The 20,238-nt window shown below is 39.6% G+C and overlaps 1 protein-coding gene across 1 annotated transcript; it reads right to left on the bottom strand.

Annotated features, from left to right (window-relative positions):
• Positions 1-11,045: 11,045 nt before the first annotated feature.
• CSTA (cystatin A) lies at positions 11,046-19,925 on the bottom strand. Its single transcript, XM_043474101.1, has 3 exons — positions 19,774-19,925; positions 12,673-12,774; positions 11,046-11,297 (listed from the first exon to the last, which is right to left on the bottom strand). The coding sequence occupies exons 1-3, from the start codon at positions 19,837-19,839 to the stop codon at positions 11,169-11,171; spliced, it is 297 nt and encodes a 98-aa protein (XP_043330036.1). The 5' UTR covers positions 19,840-19,925; the 3' UTR covers positions 11,046-11,168.
• Between the last annotated feature and the right edge of the window lie 313 nt (positions 19,926-20,238).

Below are 20,238 nucleotides of genomic sequence, written 5' to 3'. Positions count from 1 at the left end.
CTGACTCTTTGCAACCCCGTGGACTGGAACCCTCCAGACTCTGTCCCTGGAATTCTCCAGGCAAGAATACTGGAGTGGGTTGCCATTCCCTTCTCCAGGGGATCTTCCTGACCCAGGGATTGAACTTGGATCTCCTGCATAGCAGGCAGATTCTTTACTGTTTGAGCTACTGAAGAACCCACAGCTGATGACAGCTGATGTTTAATAATTATTAGATGTATGAGTGAATTAAATGGATTCATGCAAGAATAAAAATAAGACTCAACAAAGTTGTCCAACAGGGAATTCAGAACCAGAATCATTGGAAAAGATTCATAACAGCCTTTCCAGCATTTCATGTCTGCTCTAAAGTACTGTCTAGCTAATCCAATTTTAGCAGGATGCTTGAATCATTCCAATATTATGAAAATGTAATTATGGTATGGATGACTTTTAGTGTAAATGAATATTAGTGTGTTTAGTTTGTGATGAATGGCATTTAAAGCCTCCAGTTTTTAAGAAACAGGTGGTGCATTGCTTTTGAAAGTTGATTTGTGTGCTGAAACAGTGTCTTGCATGTAATTGCTGCCTTACAACAATGTATTGATTTTGTTGCTTGAAGGATAGGTAAGTATTAGTCACTTAGTTGTGTCTGAGTCTTTGTGATCCCATGGACTGTATCCCTCCAGGATCCTCTCTGCATGGATTTCTCCAGGCCAAAATACTGGAGTGGGCAGCCATTCCCTTCTCCAGGGGATCTTCCTGACCCAGGGGTCAAACCTGGGTCTCCTGCACTTCAGGCAGATTCTTTACTGTCTGAGCCACCAAGGAAGACCCTGAAGGATAGGTAAGATAGCCAGAAAGAGAGAAAAAACAAGGTACAAAGTTCAGAGAAGAGTTTGGCCCTTTCACTGCAAAATGAAGATAACCATAAAGGAGATACTGATGTTAAAAGAATTTGCAAATGGGTTATCAAGTATTTGAGTGCCTTCCACAATAGTGCTAATCAGTTTCACTACTAATCAGTGAACAAAATATATTAAAAAAATGTTTTGCTCTCAAAGAGCTTTCTTTCTCAAAGAACCAGTGACAGACTATTTTCTTGGGCTCCAAAATCACTGCAGATGGTGACTGTAGTCATGAAATTAAAAAATTCTTTCTCCTTGGAAGAAAAGCTATGGCAAGCCTAGACAGTATATTAAAAAGCAGAGACATTACTTTGCCTGACACAGGTCTGTCTAGTCAAAGCTATGGTTTTTCCAGTAGTCATGTATGGATGTAAGAGTTGGACCATAAAGACAGCTGGGAGCCAAAGAACTGATGTTTTGAACTGTGGTGTTGGAGAAGACTTGAGAGTCCCTTGGGCTGCAAGGAGATCAAACCAGTCAATCCTAAAGGAAATCAGTCCTGAATATTCATTGGAAGGACTGATGATGAAACTGAAGCCTCAATACTTTGGCTGCCTGATGCGAAGAGCTTACTCAGAAAAGATCCTGATGCTGGGAAATATTGAAGGCAGGAGAAGAGGATGACAGAGGATGAGATGGTTGGATGGCATCTCCAAGACAACGGACATGAGTTTGAGCAAGCTCCAGGAGATCGTGAAGGACAGGGAAGCCTGGTATGCTGCAATTCATGGGGTCACAAAGAGTCAGACACAACTGAGTGACTAAACAGCAACAAAGAGCTTCATGTAGTAAGGGTAGACAAACAATAGAAAACAATTACATAGTGTGCTAAGGTGATAAAGTTCCACTCCCTCCCCACCGAAAAGCAAGAAATCAGAAATGGAGATTGCAAATGACTGTTCAGCTAAGAGAATATTATAATGCTGTTGATCTTAGAAAAGTGAATTAGAGAATGAAGTGTATCAAATACGTATAGTAAAAAGGAAGTTTTCTGAAATTCCTTGGCTGGACCAGTGGTTAAGACTCTGAGCTTCCACCACAGGGGATGCAGTTTCCATCCCTGGTCAGGGAACTACATCCCACATGTGGTGGTGCAGCATGGTAAAAAAAAAAAGTTTTCTAACAAGTCAGTCTCTTTCAAGTTATGCTCCAAACATACTAGTTTGGGAAACAGAGTGATAATATACCTAGTGCTACTGCAGAGGACTCTGCTTCTGTGCCACACTACCTACATAAGACCATCCAGGAATAACTTGTAAACTGGGAGATTAGTCAAAGTTGTGGTCTCATTTCAAATTAAGAAAAATGAACATTCTGCCTAGAGATGGGTGATCTGATCAAATACATTAGAGATCATTTTGGTTACTCATGATTTCTGTGTGCATTTAGCCTTCTAGATAAGCCTTGATTGTTTCTTTAAAAAAAAAAAAAAACTTATTTAGTTGAGTATAAACATTGAAGAGCAAAAAAACCCAAAAAGGTCTATGCCGGAGCCTGCCGGCAAACGAACTGGTCAAGAATGCAATTACCAGAGTACCTAGGAAAAAGAAGACTCAGAAAGAAGACTCAGAAAGAGAAAGATGGGGTTGAGAGGGACGGAGTCCGCTTGCGTCTGACTCCGCCAACTTTATTGAGGAATACCACGCCTATATATACGCTAACAGGAGTTACTAAGAATAGATCGAGGGTTTGCATACGTGCAGAGCTACAGATGTTTTAAATTCCCACACTCAAGATCAGTAAAGCGTTAATTACCCTAGCGCCCAACATGATTAAGATTAGAACATTAGATAGAAAACAGGCTTCATCAATAGAACATTAGATGGAAAACAGGTTTCAGGCATGATGAGTTTATCAGCACCAGAAAAACAGGCAAAAAGGTCACCGGTGTGTTTTTTCCCTGAAGGAGACAAATGCCAGTCTATACTTTTAACAAGAAGGGGTGGCAGGACAAAGAGAGACCTTTTGATCTCTCTTAGGGCCGTAAGGGGCCTGTACATTCAGGCCGGCTCCCTGCAGGTCTAAAGTTATCTCTCCTAATAGCGACAGCATTTCTAGAAAAAGCCTAGTTTACCCACAGCATTATGTTGGGGAGGAAAATCAAAATGTTAATAAGAGGTTTGACCTCAGCTAGCTCCCAGCTTCTGAGTACAGTGACAAGTTGAGGGCACCCCTGGGTTGAAGTAAGACCTCACTGAAATATTCCATCATGCAAATACATAGTTCTCATCTTTGCTCAGTTGTTCAAACCCAGCATTAAAGTTCTCTCTCTTTCCCTAATCAATTGTTCTTTACCTTTCTGAGGACAAAATGTTCCTGTCTGCCTGTTCATCCATCCATCTCCTCATCCATATACTTGTCATGTTGATCAGATACCATACCAGAGCCCTTTCTAGGGACAACTCTGGCTCATAGCTCCCACTTAAAGAGCACTCCTTGGTAGCCCACTTTATACCATGGTGATTGGATCAGGGCTGAGCGATTGACCTAAGAACCAACAAACCTTAAGCTAGCCAGTGTCCTGTGACAAGTCCTAGAACAAAAAGTTGATCAGGACAATCAAATTCTTCAAGGCTCTGAACTGAGAAATATTGAGAAAATGATGTACTTAGCAGTGGGAGGTAAAGCTTGAAGGACAGTGGTGATGAGGTACAACAGGGGCCAGGAAAGCCCACTGTTCTGAAAAAGCAGGGGCCCCAAGTGGCTCAGTGGTAAAGAACCTGCCTGCCAATGCAGGAGACGCAGGAGACACAGGTTTGATCCCTGGGTCAGAAAGATCCTCTGGAGGAGGAAATGGCAACCCACTCCAGTATTCTTGCCTGGAGATTCCCATGGACAGAGGAGCCTGGTGGGCTACAGTCACAGGGTTGCAGAGTAGAACATGACTGAGCACGCACCCATATGAGGATGCACACCATGAAGCAGAGAAAAATATACAAAATAGAAGAGAGAATGTCAGTTGGAGCTGGCAGAAAGGTGTAAAGAAACAGAGAAGCAGAGAATGTGGGGAATAGCTGAGACCCATGAATGATCGGCCCCAAGAGTAAAAACCAACCATCACAGCTTCTCAGTTCCTTAGAGCTGCCTTGGATCCTGGTTCTGGCTGTGAGGTCCATTTATGTTCAGGTCCCTCTTCTCCCTGAGACCTAGTTGATTGGCATTTTCTAGATTTCTCGGCAGATGCATCTTTATGATAAATCCCCACATGATATAAAAAAGTTCTTTTCAACCAAAGGAGTCTATCAAGAACATTTCCAGTCAGTCAGTGGCCAAGCAGTATCTTGTTTAAATAGTCCATTGACATTAGGATATTTTTTCTTCATCCAATCAATACTTTCTCATATTGTTGTTGAGAGCACCATGGATGTGCTGGATAGCCTCTTGGGAGAAACTCCCCATGGTGTCTGAACTTCAGTTCCAGCAAGGAAAGACTCAGATTAGCATCCAGGTTGAGTTTGGGCTTTTAAATGAGAAACATGCCAGAAATCAATCAATTCACTCCCTTAAGGAAGTAAAGCAATCCTGTTTACCAAGAAAAAACAGGGTAGGCATTGCCTGCAACCCTGGGCAGCCTCATGTCCTCTGAATCTTCAGTTGACCCATAACATCACTTAACCATGTCTATGGCAGAGAATTCTGGAAGTGCCTGACAGATAGCTGGGGTTGAGGCCTTCACTTTTGAAGGCAAGCGAGCATTCTCTCAGTCTCTTTCTTTGGGGTTAGGGAAAATAATTCTCACCATAAAGAACAAATTCTTTCACCCAGATTCCACTTCAAATTTGGTGGGGCAAATGTTTCAGAAATGTAATTTTTTTCCCTTTGCTTGCCATGGTATTGCTAAGAGAAGACATGTCTTTTGGGGGAAAAACCTGATTCTTTATTTGGATAAGGCCTTTAATTAAACGGCCAACCAACTTTTGAACACCCTTTCCATCAACAGTTTATCCAGTTTTAGATCTATTTTCCTCTTTGTTACTCTGGGAATCTGAACAATTTTGGAGGAATGAATCTACTTGCTCAGGTACCACCTCCTTAACCTTTAAATAAGCCACTCCCATTTCACAAAATCATCTGTGTTGAAACTGATTTTAAACTATTCCAATTGAATACTTTTAAACCAATTTGCAAATTATTATGATACATTTAAACATGGAGAAATTTATTTTCCTTTCTTTTATATTAATTTTCATTGGAGTTTTACAACGTTGTGTTTCTGCGGTACAGCAAAGTGAATCAGCTATACATATACACATATCCTCTCTTTTTTGGATTTCCTTCCAATTTAGGTCACCACAGACCATTGAGTAGAGTTCCCTGTGCTATGTAGTATGTTCTCATTAGTTCTCTATTTTATTTGTTGTTATAAGTTATAACATGTTATAAGTCATGTCCAACTCTTTGTGACCCCATGGACTGCAGCATGCCAGGCTTTCCTGTCCTCGCTATCTCCCAGAGTTTGCTCAAACTCATGCCCATTGAGTCGGTGATGTCTTCCAACATCTCATCCTTTGTCGTCCCCTTCTCTTCCTGCCTTCAGTCTTTCCCAGCATCAGGTGCTTTTCTAATGAGTCAGTTCTTCACATCAGGTAGCCTAAGTATTGGAACTTCAGCTTCAACATCAGTCCTTCCAATGAATATTCAATACTAATTTCTTTAGGATTGACTGGTTTGATCTCCTCGCTGTCCAAGGGACTCTCAAGAGTCTTCTCCAACACCACAGTTCAAAAGCATCAATTTTTCTGGGCTCAGCCTTCTTTATGGTCCAATTCTCACATCTGTACATGACTACTGGAAAAACCATAGCTTTGACTATACAGACCTTTGTCTGCGAAGTGGTGTCTCTGCTTTTTAATATGCTGTTTAGGTTCATCATAGCTTTTTTCCGAGGAGCAAGCATCTTTCAGTTTCATGGTTGCAGTCACTGTCCACAGTGATTTTGGAGCCCAAGAAGATAAAGTCTGTCATTGTTTCCCCATTTATTTGCTATGAAGTGATGTGACTGGATGCCATGATCTTAGTTTTTTGAATGTTCAGTGTTAAGCCAGCTTTTTCACTCTCCCCTTTCACCTTCATCAAGGGAATACCCTCTTCGCTTTCTGCCATAAGGGTGGTGTCATCTGCATATCAGAGGTTGCTGATATTTCTCCCTGAAATCTAGAAATCTGCTCTCTGGGCTGGTGGCTGCGCTGGCTGTGCCTCTCTTTCCCTGGCTTAGGAATGAGCAGCCCATTGTGACAGTGGTGGGCGCTGGGCCTTGGGATGCACACAACCGCTCACTGCCTCAGCCCAGCCAGTCCCCACGAGGCGGCTAACATATGGCTAAGCCCAAGCAGACTGCCTGCGGGGCTCCTGCTTCTGGACTATCCACCAATAAAAGGGAATAAACTCTATCTATTTTATATATAGTATCAATAGTGTATACATGTGAATCCCAGTTTCCCAATTCATCCCACCCCTCTTTCCTCAAAATGTATTTTTTAACATTTAGTGAATAAAAAATTATTTTCATACTATTTTTATTTTACCTGGCTTAGACAGATTTGGGTCACACTTTTTTCCCCCCACACCGCAAGACGTATGGGATCTTAGTTCCCCAACCAGGGGTGGAACTTGTGTCCTTGGCAATGAAAGCACAGAGTCTTAACCACTGGACTGCCAGGGAGTTCCCTGGGTCATACTTTCTATTTTCAATTCTATTAAGGCAGGTACTTCAGTTAAACCATTTTCTCTTTTCCTTTATATCATAGACGTATTCAACCCTAGCTAACATTAGAATCACTTCGACTGTTTTCCAGAGATTCTTATGTAATTGGTCTGCAGTGGGACTCCAACCTAAATTTTTTTTTTTTTCATTTATAAATTAAGTGGTTCTAATATGTAGGCAAGATTGAGAATCACTGCACATATTACTTGATCTTCTTTCCTAATTATTCCTATTTATTACTATGTTCTCTTTAACATAAAGTCTACCTAATCAGCAACATGATATACTTATCCATTTACTCCAGTTTTTAATTTCTGACAGTGAAGTGCAGTAATTGTCTTTGCATAGATTCTGTGTGTCCTTCATTAGACTAATTCTTATTTTTTAAGATTTTTATTTATTTATTTGGTTAGTTTTATTTTTGACTGCACTGGGTCTTCATCGCCGTGCAGGCTTTTCTCTACTGGTGGCGAGCAAGGGCTACTCTCTAGTTGCAATGCTTGGGCTTTCTGTTGGAATGGCTATCTTGTTGCAAAGCACAGGCTCTAGACACACAGGCTTCAGTAGTTGTGGCCTGAGGGCTCAGTAGTTGTGGTGCGTGGGCCTAATTGTTCCAAGGCAGGGGGGAATCTTCCTAGAGGAGGGATCGGTCTAGTGTCTCCTGCATTGCAAGGAGGATTCTTAACCTCTGGATCACCAGGGAAGCCCCTAGGCCAATTCTTAAACCGGTGGTATAGGCTTTCTATACCAAGATCAGGATAAAGTAAAAATAAATCTCATCAATCTGATTATGGAGTTTCAAATATCTTTGATCAGCTCTTCTGTGTATATAGCTACAGATATTTGTGTTCTTGTTTTCACTGTTCAGAAAATGATTCTTATTATTAGGCCAGTGGAATCATCTGTGGTAACCCTGTTACCTAAGAGCCCTATGGCATTAATACTAGCCAGCCAGTGGAGATCTTTTAGTTCATTTATTGAACTAAATCTCTATGTGCTAAGAGCTGAAGGCAGATGAATAGGACAGTTTCCTTATCAAGAAGCATTTAGAGTTGTCAGTGGTTACCAAAAAAATCGCTGTATTTCAAGTTCTCACGTACCTCCTTCGGGGTTAGCAGAGCTGAGCAAATGAATTCTAAGCTTTTCTTAGTGAAGTGTAGGGATTAAGAGTATTGGTCCTGGAGGCAAACAGCCTGGGATTTTATCCTTACTTTACTAACTAGCCATGAGGCTGTGGGCAAGTAACCTAACCTCTCTATACTCAGTCTCTGTAAAGGGGAGAAAATAATAATAGTTACCTTATGAGGTTGTTATAAGAATTAAATGAATTATATGTGGAAAGTCTCTAGACCTCTACCTGGCATATAATAAACACTTAATATATACTATATTATTATTTGGGGGTGGGGAATTGGCAAGTGGCACTAGCTGAATAGTGAGCAGAGTGCAGAACACACTGGGAGACATTATTCAGGGCATCTTTATAACAAATATCCTCTTCTCTTTCCCCATCTTCCTTTTTCTCCTTTCTCCCTTCTCATCTCTCTCACTTCTTCCCCTCTCTTTCTGAAACAATTCAGTCCAAAATCCATTAGATGACACCAAGGAAGGATTACTATGAACAACTGTATGTCAATAAAGTAGAATATATACATGAAATAGAAAAATTTCTAGAAACACATACTACTAAAACTCAGGAAGAAATAGTCAGTCTAAATAGATCTATGACAAGTAGAGAGATTCTATTAGTAATCAAAAACTTACCACAGAGAAAAGCCCAGGCCTAGACGACTTCACTGCTGAATTCTACCAGTCATTTAAAGAAGAATTGATATTAATTTCACACAAATTCTTCCAAAAAATAAGAGAGGAACACTTTCCAACTCATTCTATGAGACCAGTATCATCTAGATACCAAAACCAAAGACATCAGAAGAAAACTACAGACCAGTATCTTTTAAGAATACGGATGCAGAAGTCCTAAACAAAATACTGGCAAACCAAATGTAGCGTGTAAGAAAGAATTGTACACTATGACCACATGAAATTCATTTCAGAATGCAAAGTTGACTTAACATTCTCAAATCAATTAATGTAACATACTGTATCAATAGAATAAAAAGACAAAAACACATTGTCATCTCTAGATGCAAGAAAAAAAGCGTTTGATAAAATCTGATGTCCTTTCATCATAAAAAACACAACATATTAGAGAATATCCTCAACTTGATAAAGTGTGTCTACAAAAACCCCTTAGATAACATTATACTTAATGGTGATAGACTGGATGTTTTCCCCTAAAGGTCAAACAAGACAGGGATAGCCATTCTCACCACTTCTACTCAACTTTGGAGATTCTAGCAAGTACAATTAGGTACTTAATTAAAATAAAAGGTATCCAATTTGGAAAGGAAGAAGTAAAACAATCTTTCTTTGCAGATGACGTGATCTTGAAGTATATGAAAATCCTAAGGAATCTACCAACAAACAAGTTCAGCAAGTTTGAAGAATTCAAGACCAATACATAAAAATCAATTGTATTTTTTATACATGTACAACTAAAAACAAAAATGAAATTAAGAGAACAATTCCATTTACAATAGCATCCATAGAATAAATTTAACAAAAAGATGTGTAAAACATATACTCTGAAAATTATAAAACATTCTCAAAAGAAATTAAAGAAGGTGTAAGTAATTGGAGAAGCATCCTTATTTGTGTATTGATGGTTTAACATTGTTAAGACTGCACTACTCCCCAAATTGATCTACAGATTCTACACAATTCCTATCAGAATCCTAGATGACTTTTTTGCAGAAATTTATAAGCTGATTCTAAAATTCATATGGAAGTTCAAAGGATCCAGGAGAACAAAAACATTCTTGAAAAAGAACAAAGTTGTAGAACTAACCACTTGTTGATTTCAAAACTTACTACAAAGCAACAATAATCAAGAAAGTATGGTACTGGCATGAGATATACATGTAAATTAGTGAAACAGAATTAAGGTCCAGAGATGAACTCATGGGACTGTAATCAGCTAGTTTTCAACAAGGACACCAAGACTAATGTGGGAAAGAATAATCTTTTCAACACGTCATGCTGCAAAAATTAGATAACCATATGCAAAAGAATGAAATGGAATCCTTACATCATACTACTAATACTTATAAAATTAACTCAAAAGGATCAAAGACTCAAATTAAAAGCTAAAACAACACAACTCTCAGAGGAAAACAGGAGAAAATCATCATGAACTTGAGTTTGACAAAGGATCCTTAGATTTGACACCAAATGCAAAAACAACAAAAGAAAAAATGGATAATTTGAATTTCATTAAAATTAAAATCTTTTGTGCTTTAAAGAACACTATCAAGAAATGCAAAGATGGGACTTCCCTGGTGGTCCAGTGGCTAAGGCTCCATGCTCCCAAGAAAGGGGCCCAGGTTCAATCACTGGTCAGGGAACTAATCCCACATGCTGCAACTAAGGGTTTGTATGCTGCAACTCAGAGATGGTTACCTCAACTAAGACCCAGTGCAGTCAAATAATAAATAAATAAAAAATTTAAAAGATTACTCATATTAAAAAAAAAAGGAGTGCAGAGACAACAAGAAAATTGAGAGAAAATATTTGCAAATTATATAACTGGTAAGGTACCTTATATCCAGAATATGCAAAACTCCTAAAACTCAGTAATAAAAAGACAAATAGACCAATTTAAAAATAGACACAAATGATCTGAATAGACATTTCTCCAAGGACAATATGCAAATGAATAATAAATTCAAGAAAAGATGCCTGTCATCATGGAAATGCAGGTAAAAACCGTGATAAGAAATCATTTCACACCCAGTAGGAAGAATAGACTCAAAAAGTCAGCTAAACAAATGTTAATGAGGATGTTGGAAAAGTCCAAACTCTCACACACTGCTTTTGGGAGAGTAAAATAAGGCAGCTGCTTTGGAAAGCAGTTCATAAGTTCTTTGAATGTAACTCTTTGAACACAGAGTTGTCTTGAACCAGTAATTTTACTCTTAGGTATACACCCAAGAGAAATAAAAACATTTGTATACACTAAAGCATGTAGACACATGTTTGTTGCTGTTGTTCAGTCGCTGAGTTGTGTCCAACTTTTAGGTCTGTCATAGCTTTTCTTTAAGGAGAAAGCATCTTTTAATTTCATGACTGTAGTCACCATCTGTAGTGATTTTGGAGGCCAAGAAAAAATAAAATCTGTCACTGTTTCCATCTTTTTCCTCATCCGGAGAAGGGAACGGCAAACCACCTCAGTATTCTTACCTTGAGAACCCCATGAACAGTTGCATTAGACCTCAGTAATTTTTCTAAGATTCCCAGTTGATATCAGTTTTTATGGAATTTCTTATATCTCAAGATATAAATTGATTTTGAGAAAGAAAAGGTAATTATTATTATATAAAATAGACGAGAACTAGTTGAAGAGATTAATTTATTGGAAAAGAAATGCTCTTCTTTTTTGATAGCTACATTTATTATTAGCACGAGTCATTAATCAGGTGCCAGAGGAAAGAATCGACCACCTTAGGAACATGCTGCTAAAAGCCGGCCAGTTCATCATCCTTGGTTTTGTCAACTTGGTAGCCAGTAAGTTTCAAAGACTGATTTTGTTGAGGAAGGCTTTTGAATACTTTAATGTGAATATAACGATTATCACCTGTTTGTATCTGGAAGTTGAAAAAGAAAATGGAGATTGATTTATTTGTGTGGATCCATATCAAACGAAAAATCTACAAACCTATAAAGACGTCGTTGCAATAACCTCTTTTGGAATAGCATTCCTGGACCACCATTTTTAGACCCTTGGTTCCATGGACAGAGGAGCCTGGCAGGCTACAGTCCATGGGTCGCAAATAGTCAGACAAAACTGAGTGGCTAACACTTACATAAACCTACCACTTTATTTTATAAGAGAAAGGGCAGGCTAAAGATATGGCAAGAGGCATAGGTCCCGTACACAAATGAAATCCAGAGTTACATTTTATTTTCTAGGATGCACAGATCAAGAAAACAGGTGACAGCCTTTTCTGTGATTCTATTTTCTGACTCCCAAACTGGGATACTTTGTCACATCGTTTGAGGAAGAAGAAAATCAGAATTGGCCTAGAAAATTTGGGATGTGTTGTTCCCATATCTATACTAGAACTTGCTTTATAAATGCCCAGAGGTAAAACTGAGCAGGGCCCAGGGATGGAGAATCTAGTTTTCCTTCTAAAATAAAGGGATCTTCCTGGGAAATCATTTGTATGAAGACTGAAATGGTAGTTTGGACATGAATCTGGGACCTAGAAAACTATGATAAGAATTTCCACTTTTGTTTTTGGTTTAGGCAACGAAAATTCTAAAATATTTATTTATTTATTTGGCTGCCCTGGGTCTTAGTTGCAGTAGGCAGGATCTTCTATTTTCATTGTGACACGCAGGTTTTTTAGTTGTGGCTCACAAACTGTTAGTTGTGGCAGATGGGATCTAGTTCCCTGACCAGGGCTCGAACCTGCGCCCCCTGCATTGGGAGCATGGAGTCTTAGTCACTGGACTATCAGGAAGTCCCCATGTATTTAAATTACATTAATCAAGATGCTTATTTAAAGGGTGAAAGTGGTTTAAATTATTTTCTCAGCTACTGATTCAAATCATTCCTTAAATTCATTCAATTCAGGCACATAAAATCACAAAGCTTTGAGACAGAAAGGGCTTCAAGGTAGCATCTGGTCTAGCCCCACATCCCGAAGATCCCACAAGAAGAAGCCATGGTTATGAGCTACATACACTCTGAATTCCGAATCTTTTTCTTTATATCTTCTGGAAATTAAGTTAAGAATCAGTAGAAGAAAGCCTTCTAATATCACAAGAAAAAGATGATATAAATATACCATCATGTGCCAAGTTTGAGAGTTACCACTTGGGAAGTATCATGCTAGGTAGGTGTTCTGATTTAGGACAAGGAGAAGGAACAAATGATAAAGTAAGGGTGACAGGGAACATCACATAAAATGAAAGATACAATATCTTTTAGTGCTGAAGTGAATGTTGAAGTCTAACCTTAATGTAGTAATTTATTCCAGCAACCACTTGAGTTTTATATTCTATAGCTGTAAATTCTTCATACGTCTCATTTGTTTTTTCTTCAAGCTGTGGTTTAACCTTAAGAAAAGAAAAGAGTATGAAATAGAAGTCATGTTTTTATGGCAAGACAAGAGAAATTTAAACAACAACAAAAAATTCTCTGCCCGTTGGCCTCCCCTTTCCTGGCCCACACTGTGCATTGTGTATCCGCAGTATGCATCGACCAAACCACCCCCATTAGCAGGAATACCTGCTCAACCATAAAGAGCAACGTTCTCTTAGCATCAATAAGACAACTCCTTCAAAGATGATATTCCTCCTTGATCTTGTAAGGTGTCACATGACATACCATATTGCTGCTTAGATCTGGGTTAAATAAACTGTCAACTAAACATCATTTGATGTACAGCCCTTGGTCTCAAAAACTTACATACCTGTGCCTTGACTTCTAATGGGTGGAACATTAGATGGACTTTATGAGATGCTCTTCCTGGGTTATAATCCTCAAATTCAGCTCAAATAAAATTTCCATTTCTTTCTTAAATGAGCTGATCAATTTTTTGTCAACAAGAGGAAACAAATTACCAAAGCTATATTGAACTCCATGTACGTGATTTACAAATTTGTTAAATATGTGTTTGCAAATAGTTAAATACATCTTTGATTAATAAAAGTGGGAGACCAGTAATTCCTACTTAATTACAAAATTTTTTTATTTTGAAATAATTTCAGGGACTTTCCTGGTGGTCCAGTAGTTAAAGACTTTGCCTTCCAGTGAAGGGGATACAGGTTTGATCCTCGGTCGGGGAACTGAGAATCCACATACGTTGTGATCAAAAAACCAAAATGTAAAATAGAAACAATGTTGTAACAAACTCAATAATGACTTCAACAAAAATTGTCCACATTAAAAAAAGATCTTTAAAAAAAATTTCAGACTCAAATTTGCAAAAATAGTATAGCATATCTCAAGGTCCTTAATTTAATCACATCTGCAAGTCCCTTTGCTGTGGAAGGTTTCAGGGACTAGAATGTGGCCATCTTTGAAGGCCATCCTTCTGTCTACCAGAGGGGCATGCAAGCTTAGATGCCAGCATTCCTGAACCAAGCGTGAAAAGGCAGCTAGAGAATCTCAAATGGAATATGTCAGTTTTTACTAAGTCCATCAGTGGTCAGTACGGGGTATCCCTATACTGAAATCCTGCTCTCAGCTGGGCATGATACACTAGTGCCCGCTATGGTTTCTCTGACTCAGTTTCTGCTAAGAGTAGAGTTCTAATCTTCTGTCTGTGTGGAGGACTGGAGATAGCTTGTCTTTCAGGGTGGAGAATAGTGAGAGGGAAGGACCTAGGCGCAGTGTAACTGCTTCTCAATCTTCCATCAGTTCTCCTGGTTTTAGCTGCATGGCTCACTCTTGTCTTCCTAAGTTTCTGATGTTGCCAGTGCTTGAGCCATTTTGGAGTTCTGCACCATGAATCTGCTTGCTTCTGACTCAGACATTTCCCTATGTGGCTTAGGCTCTGTCTAGATGACTCAAATAATTTTACATTGTTTGTGTTTTCCATCTTTCAAAGTTTTGTTGGAAAAAAATCCACAAAATATTGTTGATATCTCTGAGGTGTTTGCCTGTCTCTTGTTGTCTTCATATTTGTGGATGTGACTTTCCCCTCTAACCTTTTCTTATCACTTAGAAGGAAAGGAAACAAGCGTGTGTGTTTGATACACTGTGTTTATTGGGAAGTTGCCTCCCTGCCCATAACTGAACATTTTATGTGCATGTATGGCTTCAATCAGGCCTCCAGTGCACCTAGGGTTCTCCCAAGGCCATCTGGTCCTTCTCTTCAGTGGGCAAATGTTTTGAATCCTTTTCTATTGATGCCTCAGTTTGGGTACCACAACCATTTTCAAAGACCTAGACATTTGGGGAGTTCCCTGGCAGTACAGTTGTTAGGACTTGGTGTTCTCATGGCCAGGGCCTTGGTTCAATCCCTGGTTGGGCAATGAGAGCCTGCAAGCTGCATGGCACAGCCAAAAAAAGACTTAGACATTCGCAAATTCTTTGAGCTCTCAGACAATTTTTGAAGGGCAGACACTTCATGGACCACCAGCCAATTCTACTGTATAGTTGGGAAATCTCCAGAATAGATGGGAAAAATGTGATTGTTTTTTGGGGATGGAAAGTGAGGTTGCAAAGCAGAGAAAGGAAGAAGACAAATAGTGAAGAAAAAAGAGAAAGAAATGGGAAGAGACAGGGCACAAGAAAGAGACGAGAAAAGTGGCGAAGTGTGCAGAGAGAATGAGCTAGGGAAGAGTTCAGTTTCTTACTGCTTCCCCCATCCTCACCCTTTGGAGCCAATACTGGGTACCTGTCACGTTAGGAGCTGAGTTGGGAAGGGTTAATCTTGACACTAAACCCTGAATTATCTATTTAAGCTTTATTTTGCAGGTGAGGAACCTGAGGCTGTGAGAGAACATGACAGTAATTGGATGAAAAATTATTAATCATACTTAAAGCTTTAAATACCTTGAATAGTGAGTATCTGGTTTATCATTTTTTGAACCCTGTATCAGATATTTTTATTTCTTATTGTCCAAGAAACACATCCAAATCTGTAATTTGGGTCTTTCCATCATATCTATGCAGCCCACAAGTCCAGAATTTTCCATCGGAGAGTTGATTTCAAATGTCCTTGTTCATTTTCATAAGTGCGTGGACACCTGACAGACTGTGCACCCTGACTGCAGGTTCACTGTACTTAAAACCTGTAGCCCTGCTCCTTCTTTCCAGCAAAACAGATTTGTATTGCTCTGTTGTTGGATGCTATGAACCTGGATGATGAGATTTCAGGTGAGGAGGAGGAAAGGGGAAGAGTAGAAAGGAGTTGATCATGAAACCTTAAGAAGGTAGGTTGGTGGTGAAAGATGCCCCCAGGGTGGGTGCTAGGAGGGTGAAGACCAGTGGGGAATGGTGGTCCAGTGTGGTGGTAAATAGACAAACATTAAGCTGTGCATAGTTGCCCCTTACTTTCTTCAATCTGCATGCATGGTGGTGGTTGAGGTGCTGAAGGGAACGGTATAGGTTGGGGTCCAAACCAGGGGAAGGATGCTATCAGGAAAGAGCAGCTGATAAAGTGCAGCCACCCCAGAGCTGTTCAAGCTTTTCTTGTTGCTGCAGAGGATGAGTCTTGGTGAGTAGTTAATTCTCTGGGATATGAGGAGTTCAGCCTTGCTGCACCAAAGATACAGGTGTTTCTCCTACCTTCCCCAAATGGCTGTAATCATCCTGCAGAAACACACTTGGGCTATGCATAATTTAGGAAAAATGAATAGAAGGATTATGGTGGCAGCATGGATAGGCCATTTTTGTGACGTTTTAGAGAGTAACAAAGGAGAGTTTGGGTAGCAGCATGAAAGTACAGTGGGGTTGGTGAGAGGTGACTTGTGGACATTTGTCGCCTATGTTTTGAGGGCCAGAGAAGTATGGGGCAAGGCAACCAGCATACAAGAAATAATGGCACCTGCCTTAAGAAAGGAGGACAAAGTCCTAGACCAGAGAGAGGCATGCAGTCAGCAAGGAAAAGTAAATCAGAGGGTTTTCACACCAGATGTCTGCAATCTTCTAAGAGAAAGAACTGAAATGCCATCTGGTCAGGCCATGGGGATTGGAAGGACTGAGAACCTGAGGCGAGAGGTCCAGTTCCACCTCTGTAGGGTTTCTAGAAAAGAACCCACAGGATGTGACTGGAAGGCTATCCAGCCACCCCAGGGCCCCGTAGCCATTATTCACTGGTGTGAATTCATAGATTTGTAAAGGGTGAGTTTTCTGTGATTCTACATCTTCCTTGAGCAAAGTTCTCTGAAGCTGGAGTAGAATCTGAGGAGGAAGTGGTGGCAGTGGGAATGACCTCTGATTGAGGACTGGAATGCCAGAGCTCACGGGGTCATGGAAATCAGGGTGGAGGAGCATAGGAAACCACCCATGATGGGATCCAGCTGGGTGAATGATCGAGTGGGCTGAGGCATGCTCTGATGCAGAAGGGAGGTTAAGTGCCTGAAGGACTCTGGTGTGGCTGAACCGCAGCTTCTCTGTACGTGGGGGCGATGGAAGAGCTGCTTGATGAGAAGGCTGTGGTCAGAGAGGAGAACACACATTTGTGGGTGAGTAAGAGCCACAGCATGCTAAGCTCCCGGGTGTGTCCATAATGGTGTGCAGATGGGGTGTTTGTGTGTTGTTTTTCTTGTAGGTTTTGTGTGGTGTCCTGGCAGACAAAAGTTATAATCTGTGTGTATGCCAGGAATGGTATTCAGCAGCCAGGTTTGACTTAGAGATGTGTGTGCTCATGTGTATGTTTTGTGTGTATGCATCTGTGTGTGTGTAATAATAGCTCTTATTTCTAAAAATAAAAATTATTGCTATAACATTTCTTTCCTGTATATAAACATACTCAGAATTCTCATCCAATGATTTTTCACATATGACATAAGATAATGGATCAGCCAAAATGATCCAGAGGCTCTTGCCAGTGGGCCCTTCATTTGGTCCTTAATTACATATATTAAGTGTTTACATAATAAATAATTAATCACACATATTAATAATTTACATCTTAAGTAATTAATTACACATATTAAATACACATATTCAGGGATGGGGCCATGTTTGAGTCTTTGTTTCCTTGTGTGTATCCCTTTTCTTCAACTTATTTTACAAATTTCCCTGAGGGTAGGACCATGTTTATGTCCCTTCTCTTCCTATTGCAATTCACTCAGTACTGTGTACATAATTGGTTTTCTCTTTTTTTTTAATTTTAAATTTGACCATACAATGTGACTTGTGGGATCTTAGTTACCTGACCAGAGATTGAACTCAGGCCCTCAGCAGTGGGAATGCTGAGTCCTAACCACTGGACCACCAGGAAATTCTCAAATCAATGTTTTCTGAATGAAGAAACCAGGGTTGTTTTCCCTCATAATAGCTTGTCTCCCCAGATAGGAAAGAAGATAGAAGAGAGGTAGAGAGAATATTGAAGGAGGGACTTTATTCCTCTGTACTCTGGAGAAGGAAATGGCAACCCACTTCAGTACCCTTGCCTGGAAAATTCCATGGATGGGGGAGCCTGGTAGGCTACATACAGTCTGTGGGGTCACAAAGAGTCGGACACGACTGAACGACTTCACTTTCTTTCTATAGTTCCTTTTGGAGAAGGAAATAGAAACCCACTCCAGTGTTCTTGCCTGGAGAATCCCATGGACAGAGGAGCCTGGTGGGGCTACAGTCTATGGGATTGCAAAGGGTCAGACATGACTAAGCAACTAACACACACACTCTGGATCCAAGTACCATTAACAGCCTTTAATACCTGATACCACCTATTACCATCCAGTCTCTCTTATCTTCAGAATAGAGAAAGTCCTTCCTTCTGCCTTCAAAAATGTTCAACACTTCTCAACCCCAAGCCCTTTGTTTGGTTTCCTTCTCTTTCTGATCCAAGCTCTCTCTTTCATTCTGATGTCAAATTCTTTGAACCTGTGGTCATCATTTTTCTTTGATGCTCTCCCCTTTATGTGTGATGACCTCCCCCTCCTCTCTTTGCCTCCCTAATGGGTCCTTCCTTCAGCTCGAATTCCACTGAGAAGCTCTCTGATAAAAACAGGGAAGGCTGATAAACTTCATCTCCTCCAAGTATATCTGCATTTTAATAGGTGAATTTTTAAACTAGAAACACAGTAAAACAGCAAAGGAATAAGACTTCAAGGTAAATGACAGGTAAGTGGAGGTCTTCCCTGGGATCCTATCAAATCACATTAAGAATGTAATTACCTACACATATCAATTTCCCTGGCTCTGCCCAGGAATGTAAATAATTCTATAATTTGGAGAAGGTGTTGATTAAATTTCCTCACCAAAAAACTGGTTGGAGTAATATCTGCCTCTTGGGGTTTTTTTTGTGGGTGAATGAATGGTATAATTGAAGTGAAAGTGCTTCCTAAACTCTAAAATGTTTTCTATGCTAACTATTCCTCAATATTCCAGCCCTTAAACTGGGAAGTGTCACCTGAGGCTGTCTCCTGTGACTAAGGGAATACAAGTGATAACTGGGAGATTAGTACTGGAGGAACAGAGCTGCCACACAGGAATTATTCACCTGAAAGTAAGAACGTTTGACCAGTAATCTCTAAGGTTTTTCCTGGTTCCAAACCTATGATTATGAAAAAGCACTTAACTGGAAAATGTTTTATATTATGCTCTAGATATCTTGACTTCCCTAAATGGGTTGTAAACTTCCTGAGGGCAGGGGCTATATCTTATAGTCCTTAATGGACCATGTTTATGTCCCTTCTCTTCCTATTGCAATTCACTCGGTACTGTGTACATAATTGGTTTTCTCTTTTTTTTTAATTTTAATTTTATTTTCATAAAAATGTAATACAATCAATTTTTATTTGATAGGTGATAACAAATCAGACAACACTTAGGAAAATATGTTAACCTGCTAAACACATTGAGTTCTATTTTCACCATAATCAATTTTGAAATCACCATAGACTATGTCACTTCTCTATTAGTTATTAGTGTAATCTCCCAAATACTAAAACATTGTCCATTGAGACAAGTTTGTAGGAAGTTTTAAGTGGATCATTTTTATGATTTATTCTACATTTAACTCATTAAAATTTTTTTCCTATAGTGCATTTAAAGTCTAGTTCATCAACAGTTAACAGCCTCAGACTTTAATTACATGTTGGCTACACTCAGTGAGAAAAGACAAATTTCATCAGAAGCTGAATTAGTAATCCTAGAATCATACATTGTAAGAGCTTTAGAGATGATCCCATAAAAATTCTTCTTTTACAAATGGGAAAACTGAGGCTCAGAGAAGGGATGTGACTTGCTCAAGATCACTCTCAGGATTATCAGAGATTTTATCTGAAAAAACTTTCAGTTGGAAGGAAGTCCAAACAAAACCACTCATTTCCCCACGTTCCGCTTTTCCTGTTCACCAACATATTTAACCCAGGGCCAACCTAGGAACCAAGATTTGGGATCAAACCTTTCCTTGGGCTGCATTCACTCACCGTGTTAGCAATCTCCTGGATTTCTGGAGTGGCAGGTTTGGCTTCAGTTAAACCTCCAGGGATCATTTTGGCTAATTGTGTCTTTTCTGGGCAGGATGCTGGCGCTGAAGTGGTCAGGTAAGGGTGGAGGCTCTGGTTTTTAAAGAGACTGTTGTTCACAAGCTCCGCCTATAGAATGTTTTGTTTTCCTCAGAGAGAAAAAAGCACAGGGAAAATGAGTATGCCTTGAAGTAAGATATCTTGCTTCCTCAGTGGAAAACACTAACAGGACTTGGGAAGAATGAGGGGCCAGGGAGGAATGAATGGGTGTGTACAAGGTGTTGTGTTGGAACAAGAGTCAAACTTTGTGTTCTCTTTGACAATGGTTTCATCCTGTTGCATCTGAAGTATGAAATCTGAAACCACAACCAGAGTTTCCCAATGTTTAAAACCTCTAACAAAACTTTATTTTTTCAAGGAATACCT

The sequence above is a fragment of the Cervus canadensis genome, chromosome 7, assembly GCF_019320065.1.
Source record: "Cervus canadensis isolate Bull #8, Minnesota chromosome 7, ASM1932006v1, whole genome shotgun sequence".
NCBI lineage: Eukaryota > Metazoa > Chordata > Mammalia > Artiodactyla > Cervidae > Cervus > Cervus canadensis.
The sequence above is the reverse complement of the archived record's forward strand: the minus strand, read 5'-3'. Positions and strand labels throughout refer to the sequence as shown.

Coding starts and splice junctions, on each gene's coding strand:
- CSTA (XM_043474101.1), bottom strand. CDS start 19,839: ATGATCCCTGGAGGTTTAACTGAAGCCAAACCTGCCACTCCAGAAATC. Junction 12,775..19,773: donor TCCAGGAGATTGCTAACACG/GTGAGTGAATGC, acceptor TCTTTTCTTAAG/GTTAAACCACAGCTTGAAGA. Junction 11,298..12,672: donor GAATAAATTACTACATTAAG/GTTAGACTTCAA, acceptor TTCAACTTCCAG/ATACAAACAGGTGATAATCG.